The 11,823-nt window shown below is 48.0% G+C and overlaps 1 protein-coding gene across 1 annotated transcript; it reads right to left on the minus strand.

Annotated features, from left to right (window-relative positions):
* Positions 1 to 701: 701 nt before the first annotated feature.
* Positions 702 to 1,637, minus strand: LOC149526128 (olfactory receptor 52M1-like). The gene has a single exon (XM_089774727.1). It carries the CDS (start codon positions 1,635 to 1,637, stop codon positions 702 to 704), a length of 936 nt encoding a protein of 311 aa, XP_089630853.1.
* Between the last annotated feature and the right edge of the window lie 10,186 nt (positions 1,638 to 11,823).

Here is an 11,823-nt window from a genome sequence, read left to right on the forward strand (position 1 = left end):
GAACTGTCACCAGTTGGGTTGGCGGAGATGGGGCTGAGCAGGGCTACAGGGGCCCAGTTATGAGCAGTTAAAAAGGTTGGAGCATAATGAGTGGTACCGAGATGGATTCCCCGGTTTGTGTCAAAGATGCATCCCTGGAAGGCCATGAAGCGGTTTAATGTCTCTCTAAGGGTGTGTCTAGACTCCATGGCGCTGCCGACAGAGCCATGTAAACTAGTTTTCCCGACATAGTCAATGAAACGGAGATTTAAATGCTCCCTGCTTCGTTAAAATAAAAATGGCCGTCATGCTGTGCCGACAATTAGCTGATCCGGCACAGCGCGGGAGTCTAGACGGGGATCTATTGACAAGGGAAGCCTTTGTCGACTCATCCCTTATGCCTCGTGAAACGAGGTTTACAGGAGCAGTCGATTAAGGCTTCCCTTGTCGATTGATCCACGTCTAGACTCCCGCGCTGTGCCGGATCAGCTGATTGTCGGCACAGCATGGCGGCCATTTTTATTTTAACGAAGCAGGGATTATTGAAATCCCCGTTTCATTGACTATGTTGGGTAAACTAGTTTACATGGCTCTGTCGGCAGCGCCATGGAGTCTAGACACACCCTAATGCCCAGGCATGGATTTAGGGAAGAGAACTCAGCACTTGTCACCAGCCAGTTCAGGAGAACCTTGGTCTGAGGACCAGAGCACCAGGGAAAATGTTACTCTGTCTGAATTATGTGCCGCAGCAGCCTGTCTCGGATCTGTTTGGTTCTCACCCCGTAGATGATGGGGTTCAGCATGGGGGGCACTAGCAGGTGCACATTGGCTATGACAATTTGGAAATACAGGGGCACATGTTGGTCATACCGGGACACAAACACGGATAAGAGAACTGGGATGTAAAAAGCTAAAATGACACAGAGGTGGGAGCTGCAGGTCCCAAACGTCTTGAGCCGGGCATCCTTGGTGGGGAGGCTGAAGATGGCCCTGAGGATCAGGATATAGGACAACATCATGCAAAACACATCCATAACAGCCATCAGGAATGATACAATGAGGCCGTAGTAAGTACTGATGTGGGTGTCAGCACAGGCCAGTTTCAACACAGCCATCAACTGACAGAACGAGTGGGAAATGACATTGGTGCGGCAATATGGCCACTGTCTCGCCAGGAAGGGAGAGGGCAGTGAGAAGATGCAGCTGCGCAGCACCACGGCCAGGCCTATCTTGGCAACCGCCCAATTTGTGAGGATGGTGGAATGTCTCAGGGGATGGCAGATGGCCACGTAGCGATCCAAGGCCATGGCCGCAATGATCCCAGACTCCATCACCGAAAAGATACCCATGAAGAACATCTGGGTGAGGCACGAACCAAAATCGATCTCCCTGGAATTGAACCAGAAGATGCTCAGTGTTTTGGGCAGGGTGCTTGTGGACAGGACCAGGTCGGTGATGGCCAGCATGCAGAGGAAATAGTACATGGGTCTATGGAGGCTCGGTTCTATCTTTACGATGAACAGGATGGTGAAGTTTCCCAAGAGGGTTATGATGTACATGGCGCAGAAAGGGATGGAGATCCAGCCATGGGCGGCCTCCAGGCCAGGAATGCCCTGCAGGATGAAGGTGGAGGGGTTGGTTGTGTTAGAATCTGTCATGGATCAGGAGAAAAAAATGGCCAAGTGTCTTTTGCATGTACCGTGCACTTCCCTGACTTCCTGAATGTGCCCAGGTTCTCTGATGATGCTCATAGAACAATTCCCTGGAAGGAGAGACAATGTTGATGAGAAACACGATTCGCACTGCTGGCGGCTCTTCTCACATGTGAAGCAAACTCCTCACTCTTCACACAATGAAAAATAACATTTACATTATTCAGGGAAGTGAATTCTGAGCCACTTACCCAACTCATTCAAGTTCCCTAATTTCTGGTGCTCTTTGGGTTGGTAACTCCTACATGTCGTGGGGTGGGAAAACTCAGTAGGCACCAGCAGGAAACACAAACATGGATACTGGTCATCCCTTCTTGTTCCAGGCTGAATTCACCCATCTTATCCCTCAAAACCTCAGACTGGGAAAAAATAAAGCTTTTTCAACATTTGTACCATGGGAAAACTGGAACACACTTTGGGGAAAAGACTTCGGTGTCGCTGATAGCAACTCAATGGAAACACCTGCTCAATCCCAGCAGTGGGGAAAGAGAGACCACGTTTGGATACCTAAGGAATGGGATGCAGGACAACCTACACTGGACATGCGCTCAGCGCTGGTCACCTCTTCTCTATAAAGGACACAGCAGATAGAAAGGGATTACTTCAGTCAAACTTGAAAGATACAAACACCAGCGTTTTGAGCTGACCAGTCAGCTATCTCATTTGGAATGAGAAGTGCATAACTGGGCAGCAGAAATGCAAAACCAAGGAAAAAGTGGACCAATTGGAGGTTGAAAGTAAACTAAAAGAAAAGGAATGTATTAAAATCATAGAATCATAGAATATTAGAACTGGAAGGGACTGCGACAGGTCATCATGTCCAGCCCCCTGCCCTCAAGGTCCTATCAAATATACAAAATTTCATCCTAGAACGAGACTACATGTTTGGTTGATCAAGGGAATCAGGGATTCAAAGGACTTTCATTAATCTGTGGCATTTGATTTCGAGAGAGAAATCTTCAGCTAATGCACAAAGGGCTGAGTTAGAGCTAGGAAAGGATTTTAGTGCTTCACATGGTGGAGTTTGTCTATGTCATGCCAGTCCCCGGGTCCACGTTTCCACAAGGATGTTAACATCTGGAGTCAGTGCAGAAAAGAGCCACTGAAATGGCTGCGACTGGCGAAAACCCCAGAGAAAGCGAGAGAATGAAACTGCTTGATTTATTTCCCTTAACTGTTACTAACAGACTGAGTAACCAGGCAGAACAAGGCCCGGATGGCTAGGAGCAGAAACCAGACGCTGTTTAGTTGGAAATAGTTAGAACTCCTGGAGATAAACCGTACGGAGAAGCTGCGAAAGGAAGCAGTGAAATCCCCAACTGCTCCTGTCGCCTCTGCACATGCAGACTGGGGGTTTGCTGGGAGATTTGCTTGAGGGGTTGTCTCAATGGAAAACTCCACAGCAGCCTTTTCCTTCATTGTAGACCGAAGCAAGTAGCAGGGGGCCACAAATCAATAGAGGTAACGACCTCCCGGAGAGGTTCAATGGGCTTGTCGTAATGCTTCCATAGCCACCTCTGCCAGGACTGCTTATATAGCCACAATTGGAAATTAAATTGTGGCACTGGTGAGGCCGCATCGGGAGTATTAGACCCAATTCTCGCATCCCCTCCCCACCCCAACTACAAAAAGGATGTGGAAGCATTGGAGAGCATCCATCACAGGGTGACCAAAATGATGAGGGAGCTGGAGCACGTGGCCTAAAAGGCGAGTCTGAGGGATTTGGGCTTGTTTAGTCTGCAGAAGAGAAGAGTGAGGGGGGATTTGAGAGCAGCCTTCAACTTCCTGAAGAGATGCTCCAAAGAGGAAGGAGAGAGGCTGTTCTCAGTAGTGATGGCTGGCAGAACGAGGAGCAATGGTCTCAAGTTACAGTGGGGGAGATCTAGGTGGGATATTAGAGAAACTATTTCCCTAGGAGGGTGGGGAAGTGCTGGCCTGGGTTCCTGTGATGGTGGAATCTCCATCCCTAGAGGTTTCTAAGTCCTGGCTTGACAAAGCCCTGGCTGGGATGATTGAGTTGGGTTGGTCCTGCTTTGGGCAGGGGGCTGGACTCAATGACTCCTGAGGCCTCTTCCAGCCCTGGGATTCTATGAAAAAAGGCCAATACAATGTTTGGGGGTAGGAGCAGAGGCACAGCATACAAGTCACAGGGTGTGATATCACTGCTCTACGTGGTGCTGGTTACGCATCAGAAAAAGTCCCATGTCCGATTCTGGGCACTGCTGGACAGAGAGATGCAGAGAAACTGGAGAAGATCCAGAGGCGAGTGACAAAGTTGACCCAGGGGGCAGAACACCAGCCCTCCGAGCAAAGGGGGGCTCTCTCTCTCCCCCATCAACTATCTCTCTAAGCACAGCCTGATGACCCTGCCCTATGTAAACTGTCATATTGTTATTTAATATTGTAATTGTTAGATTTAATATTGTAACTGTTTGATATCTATTCACTACTCAGAAATAAATCACTTTCATTGTTAAGCTGGTTGCTTCTCTCTCTTTCTCTTTTGCTCACTCTTACTTAAGGCACAAACATGTCCCCCATATAGTGTCTGCTTCTGGCCTTACAGTTTATGAGACTTCTTAAGTGAAGCGAGGAGAGAACATGCCCTGCCCATGCTGGAAAGCCCTTGTAATGCTTCCAGTGAGGAGCCCTGGCATCTAATGATTTCTAGCCAACAAACGGCAGGTACCAACCCACCACCCACACGTGTTACCGGCCAGGGCTCTGACACGCAGGAGGAGGAGCTGACGGTCTCTCTGCATTAACACACAGCTGCCCCCGGGACTCTCACTCCAAGGGGAGCTTCGCCTCAGTGAGGTCTGAGTACAGAGCCTGCTACAGCCCCAGAATCTGGCTTCTTTTGGAATCTAAAGAGTCTTTCCATCCGGAAGGATCCCCCTTGCCACTGAAACACAGCCACCATGGGAGAGACCATCAGGCATCCGAGAGCAGGGGGCACAGCACAGAACGGTGTTTTGGACACTAGTACTCATGTCCCGTGGCAAGGCTGCTGGGGTGTTGAATGGCCACGCAGAGGGGAACGGACCAGAGACTTACTCTCCATCACTCACAGGCTCATTGCACCGGGATGGGAAGCAGTCGAGGTCCTTAGCAAGGGATGGGTCCCTGTGAACTTCCCCCGCAATCTACCTCAGCTTGGTGTGTCCCGCCCGCCTCTCATCCCGTGTCACCCCACGAGAGCGCCCAGGTGTCTGTTAACATTGAACACTAAGCGGAGGTGAAAGGACCCAAATCTCGTCTGTGCCCCTCACTCTCATGGTTCACTGAGTTCATCACGCAGGTGAGATCGTCCCCAACGATGGTACCTGTGAATTCTGAGTCAACAGCGTCCTCCCTGAGAACCTCTCTCACGGAGCCGAGCCCCACACCGCTCTCGCCCCCGCACCGGCAGCAACATCCGAGAGCAACCCAGGGCTTACCAAGCGTTTATAACTCAGCTGCGCTCAATCCCCATGAGGGTCCCTGGACCTCCAGAGAACAGTCCACCATCTGACGGTAAACAGGCTGGCGCCTGGAGACGCACTAGCCAGTGTCTCTGTTTCCACGTCCGTGCTTCTGCGCTTTGTCCAACTCTAAGGATAAAGAATAATTAAGAGGCCTGCCCGAGGGAAAGGAGAACTCTCGCGCTCCAGGCTGAGTCAGATAGGAATTGCCTGTTCGGGGTATTTCTCTATATTTAACAAAAAATTGATTAGCAAGAAATCAAGGGCTAACACCAGTCCTGCGTGAGATCTGATACACTGTACGTGCCCATGATGGATGGGTAAATGGTAGGTAAGACAGATGGGTGAAAGTAACTGAGGGAGATGCAATCTAAGATTAGAGATGAGTAATTATCATCAATACTTATCTCCATTCTGTGCAGCAGCTTTCATTGAGGGTTTTGCAGAACAGCTATGAAAGGAAAGTCACTATGACCATATGCACATTAACAGATAGGTAAACTGAGGCATGGGGCGATGTAATTTTGCCAGAGTCACAGCAAGTAGGAGTCCTGACTTTACAAATGTAACCACTTTCTCCCATCAGTAACTCAATGCATGCAAAGAGGGAATGGGAGTCATGGATTTGCAGGGAGTGTTTGTTACCTGGTCACCACAGATATCAGTAGGGTATGGCCTGGGACTGAGGTAATGCTGAGCTTTCTGGGAAACCAGCCTGAGCCCCCTCCCACACCGTGGGTATCTCACATCCACCTGCAGTGACATGGGCTCTTTTGCCAGCCACTCATGTAATGACAACGGTACACAGGCCGTTCCCCTCAGTTCCCAAAGCTCTGAGCGCAGAACTCTTGCCCAGAGCAGTGTAAATGTATTACCCAGGCTGCTCCTCCCTCCGTAGCAAGAGATCTGTAAACCAGGGCCCGTTCCTGAACAGATTTCCCTTTGACCTTCAGAGACCCGACTTGTGTAGGTTTTGTGTATCCTCTACACAAGTGTCAGGTTTACATAATCATCAGTGGTGGCTTTGGAGCCAACTGTGCATTGCTCAACTCGACATCCAACACGACAATCTGAGCTCTGCCATTTGGACAGGATTTGAATCCAGCAGTGTCACTCTGATGCATCAAAGAGGTCACCACAGGCCAGGATCTCTCCTTCCCAGCCTGGGGCCACCTCCCCGGTCACAGCCCTTCGTCCTCCAACCATGTTTTCAGGGGCTCAGTGGCAGGGAAAGTGAATCCAACTGTGATGTCAGATCCCCCATTTACAGCATCCGCCAGGTAGAAGGAACTTCATTGCCCCTACAAAGCTCCCAGCTCCGTGAGAAGCAAATGACAGCCACAAAATAGAGTTCGGTGTCATATGGGCTGGTGACATGCTGTTCTGCACTTCAGTGGGTCGTTGCAGGAGGGGTAACCCAGATTCTGATTACAACATCTCCAGGAAAGTCCATGAGGTGGGATAAACTTCTTCCAGGGATCGTTGGGTTCATTGTTGGGCCTTCAGCTTGAATAAACCATTCACAGTGTGGTGCCTAGACTGGATGCAAACAACCTTCTGGTTGGTTGGTGGTCCTTTCTGTTCTGCCTACCACAGGAGCAAAGAGATTGGAGATATAGGTACATAGTCAATATCTGTAATTTCAGATAAGAAATGAGAATTGAACACAGAGGGGAATCAGTCAGTAAACCGCAGCCTGTCTATAGACACCTCACATGACATACATTTTACAAGATTTATTGAGATTTATAATTGGGATGACCATGATGTGTGTATGTGGAGGGGGGGGGGGGGGACAGGGTGTTGCTTTGCTTTAGGATACAGAGTCTCATATATTGTATCTCTAGAACTAGAGCTCTCTGAGTTTAATGAACTCACCTAACTGGAGAGCCATTCATGCCACCAAACCGTCATTAACATCTTCACTGTGAATCCCAACAGAAAATCACCAGGGCTCTGCGAAGATCCGTCATGGAGAAGTTGTCAAAAGTGCTCCAATTTCAGTGGCAGCCTGCTTGTGCCACTGAAGCTTTTGGTGGACATGTGATTGCTCCCCTTTTCGTGGTTGTCTTGGCATGCCCACTTCAGAATTCACATAAGAACATAAGAACATCTCACCTCATGCATAGGAGTATTAATAAGACTGGGACTTTTCACCTTAGAAAGGAGAAGACTAAGGGGTGAGAGGATTGCAGTCTGTAAAACCATCACTGGTGCGGGAAAAGTAGAAAAGGAAAATCTAGTTACTTCCTCGGATAACACAAGAACAAGGGGACACCAAGCAAAATCAATAGGCAGCATGTTTAAAACAAAGAAAAGGAAGTATATCTGAACACAATGCACAGTCAACTTACTTGCCGGAGGATGTTGTGAATTTAATTGGAGTTCAAAAATGAGCTACATTAACTTATGGAGGTTAGGTCCATCACCGGCTATTAGTGTGGATGGGCAGGAATGGTGTCTCTAATCTCTGTTTATTTCCAAACTTGTAACAAGTTACCATGAGAGGATCTTCCCTCTTCTCCCATGACAGCTTATTTTGCTTAAGAGCTTTGGTGAGGGACCTTGTCAAAGGCTTTCTGGAAACCTATGTGCACTATATCTATATCTATTGGCTCCCCCTTGTCCACATGCTAATTGACCTCTTCAAAGAACTCTAGTAAGTTACGTCTCACCTAGCCGTAGATTAGTGAGACATGGTTTCCCATTATAGAAACCATGTTGATTTTCCCCAACAAATTATGTTCATCTATGTGTCTAACAATTCTGATCTTTACTATACTTTCAACCAATTTGCCCAGTACTGAAGTTAGACTTATTGGTCTGTAATTACCAGGATCACTGCCAGAATCCTTTTGAAAGATCGGTGCATTATTGGCTATCTTCCAGTCATTAGGTACCAAATTAATATTTCAGCAATGTCCTGTGTGAGTTCTTTCAGAACCCTTGGGTAACCGCCATCTGGTCCCGGTGACTTGCTACTGCTAAGTTTATCCATTTGTTCTAAAATCTCCTCTAATGACTCCTCGAGCTGGGACAATGCCCCGGGGTTGTCACTAAAAAGAATGGCTCAGGTTTGGGAATCCCCTCATGCCCTCACAGGGCGATACTCTTTCAGGCTAGTGATGTGTCCCCAGCAATAAATCGCCAAACCGCATTCAGCACTGAGTGGAGTAGTAGCTGATTCCATGTACGCTCGCTCCTGATTGTTTGCTACCTCCTCACATGGAGAAAGTGCTGGAGCCCATGAGCACTGAAAACATCAAGCTGGAGCTCCTCTGCCTCCATATTGCTCCCATCCCCTGGGGCTGGGGTAACCAGTGTGTTTTAGATCTGCCGCTCTGTAGCAATCCTGCTGCCTTGAAATCCCAACAAAAGGCTGCCAAGCCGAATAGGTCAGCAGCTCTCCCTGTCCCACGTCTTGTGAGCAGCCTCCAACCATTTCTATGAAGTTGCCACCTGCCTAGCAACCGCTCCCGACAGGTTCATGCTGCGCCTAGTGCAGTTTGCAGCTGTAGGAGCTGATGGGGATTGTGGGTTTAGCTTTCCCTGGCTCACTAAGCAGACGGAAATGTGCGGCTATTTGCACAGCCTCCGCAGCTCTCGGAGGCAGAGAGTCACAGAGCTGCACCTGCAATTGACACTCATGTCAAGGCCAGAACAGCCCTTTTGGCAACTGGAAATGGCAATGGAAGTGGGATCAGAGATCAGAACAATCATCCGTAGGGGGCTGATTTCCCTCACAGCCATCATTGGACTCAGTTTTATTTCATTTGATTCCGTTTTAATTTCATGTTATTTAGTTTTTTATTCAGTCATGCACCACTCTCTTCTTGCTGAGTTCTCTAGCCGCCACCATTTTATTCATTTTATGGCATGTTTAATAGCCGTCTCTTTTAAGGAACCTCTCCTTACTGATTTCTCTAGCGGCAACCTTCCTCTCTATCCGCTTTCATTTCCTTTCATAAGAACATAAGAACGGCCGTACTGGGTCAGACCAAAGGTCCATCTAGCCCAGTAGCCTGTCTGCCGACAGTGGCCAGCACCAGGTGCCCCAGAGGGGGTGGACCAAAGACAATGATCAAGCGATTTGACTCCTGCCATCCCTCTCCAGCCTCTGACAAACAGAGGCCAGGGATACCATTTCTATCCCCATAGACCTAACCTCCATGAAATTATCTAGCTTCTCTTTAAACTCTGTTATAGTCCTAGCCTTCACAGCCTCCTCTGGCAAGGAGTTCCACAGGTTGACAACATGCTGTGTGAAGAAAAACTTTCTTTTATTAGTTTTAAACCTGCTACCCATTAACTTCATTTGGTGTCCTCTAGTTCTTCTATTTAGGGAACTAATAAATAACTTTTCTTTATTGGCCCTCTCCACACCACTCATGATTTTATAGACCTCTATCATATCCCCCCTCAGTCTCCTCTTTTCTAAACTGAAAAGTCCCAATCACTTTAATCTCTCCTCATATGGGACCCTGTCAGGGAGCAAGCCCCCCACCGTGCCTCAGTGCCCCCAACTGTCCTCATCTAACCCCTTTCAGGGCAAGTTACAGTCTGTCTGGGTTGCTCATCATTGGCAACGGGGTTGTCTCGACTGCCCTGCTTACCTACTCTGCATCCTGATCCACCTCCAAACCAGGGCTTTGTCTCCAGCCCCTAGCCAGGGGGAGTCTTGGCTGGCTATCCCCAGCTTGTCTCCCTCCTAGGAGATCCTGCTTCCTCCACAGTCAGCCCTTCACTGCCCACCCCCCTCCAAGCAAACTGTGCTTCTCTATATACCTGCCAGCAGGGCTCTCACTTGCCCTAATGGCTTCAGCTGGCCTCTACAAGCCAATTGTGCTGCCGTAGATAGTTGCCAGCTGGGCTCTCCCTAGCCCAACCAGCTTCAGCTGGCCTCTGTTTCCAGCCCCGGTTCAGGGCCTGAGTCCTGGTCTTAAAGGGACAGTGCAGGCAGGCGCCCTGTCACAGACCCATTCCAAACCCCTAATCATTTTAGTTGCCCTTTTCTGAACCCTTTCTAAGGCCAAAATATTTTTTTTGAGGTGAGGAGACCACATCTGTACACAGTATTCCAGATGTGGGCGTACCATAGTTTTATACATGCCCTTCTCTCCTCTTAAGAGTCCTTTTCTTGCTGATTTCTCTCTTTTTTATTCAGTTTTTATTTACTTTTATTCAATTTTTCAGACTCCTCTGCCACCCTGATCCTTTTACCTTCAGACCCTCGCTCCTTAACACTGCCCTAGTCCGAAGCCTTGCCTGGAAAGCCATCATGTTGGCTGCCATGTTTCAACATGGCCACCAACATGGCACCAGACTGGAAACGAGGGACTGCACCCCTGTCAAAAGAACACGGTGATGAAAGCTATTGAGCAATGTACTACTTACGTCAATTGCGTCGCTGAAGTCGAAATAGTTTAATTCGGCTTTTGGCGCTGTCTACACAGCAGGAAGATGAAGGAAGAACTCTCTTCCTTCAACTTCTCTTAGTCCTCGTAAAATCAGGGTTACGGGAGTTGTAATAAGAAGTCCTCCAGCTCAACATTATTTTGAAATAATAGCTTGCAATATAGACACACTCTGTTATTTCCGAATAACATTCATTATTCCAAAACAACGCTGCTGTGTAGATGTACCCTCAAATGGCATATTTTGTACAAGATTTGTGGCAATTTTACACCAGAGCTGAATGCGGGATGCTGGATATCACATTGGGATTCAGAGTGAGAACAAAAGAACCCAGACTAGAGAGTATTCACCCAAGAGTTATGAAGGAAATCAAACATGAAATTTCAGAACTCGTAATTGTAGTTTAGAGCCTACCCTTTAAATCACTCCTCTCCCAAATGATGGCAGGATAACCCATGTGACTCTTTTAAAATGGACCCAGGTTAATACTATAGTAAAAGGCAGAACTCTGAGATACATGGATGGACATGGTTTGTTTGAGGAAGAGTTTGCATGTTTTTTGTAAAGGGAAATCGTGGCTCAAACAACTATGAGAATCTTCTGATGACATCAACAAGCATTTGCTAGTCAAGATGTTCATGGAGAGCTCAAGACAAGACACTTTTTGTTGTTTTTTATCACCTCAAACCCACCTGCTTGTATAGCCACCACTGGCTGGATGTGAACCAGGAACCTCCGGAGTTTGGTAGAGGGACCCCTACAGCTTGAGCTATGAACCCAGCAGCTTTGAGCACAGCCTGTAGAGCTTCCTTTTGCTTTTCTCTCAGTGTAAGTGGTCTAACTGCCCCTCCATGGGACAGTGAACCACACTAGGGCTAAGTCTACACTGAAGAGTTTTTGCACAAAAACACTTGGAGCATCCACATTACAAGTGCATTTTTGTGCAAGAAAAAGTAGAGTAGGTCATCAGAAGTCAGGGTTTTTTGTGCAAGAGTTATCCCTCTTTCTATGAGGAATAAGCCTTTTTGCACAAGAACTCTTGCACAAAAAGGCATGTGTGGACGGACACCAGGGGTTTCTTGTGCAAGAAACCTCTATGGGAAAAAGCACAGGTGCCCTGATGGCCATTCTGTGAATGACCACCAGAGCTTTCTTTGAAAAAAGTGTCCATGGCAGTGTGGCAAAAAGTTCTTGCGCGAGAAGCCTGCAGTGTAGACGTAGCCTAGCTGTGTGAGTTATGCTTGCAAACTCTG

This window comes from Pelodiscus sinensis, chromosome 1, assembly GCF_052426305.1.
Source record: "Pelodiscus sinensis isolate ZL-2025 chromosome 1, ASM5242630v1, whole genome shotgun sequence".
NCBI classification, from domain to species: Eukaryota; Metazoa; Chordata; order Testudines; family Trionychidae; genus Pelodiscus; species Pelodiscus sinensis.

Bases quoted from the DNA above. Each gene is read 5' to 3' on its own strand.
- LOC149526128 (XM_089774727.1), bottom strand. From the start codon at position 1,637: ATGACAGATTCTAACACAACCAACCCCTCCACCTTCATCCTGCAGGGC.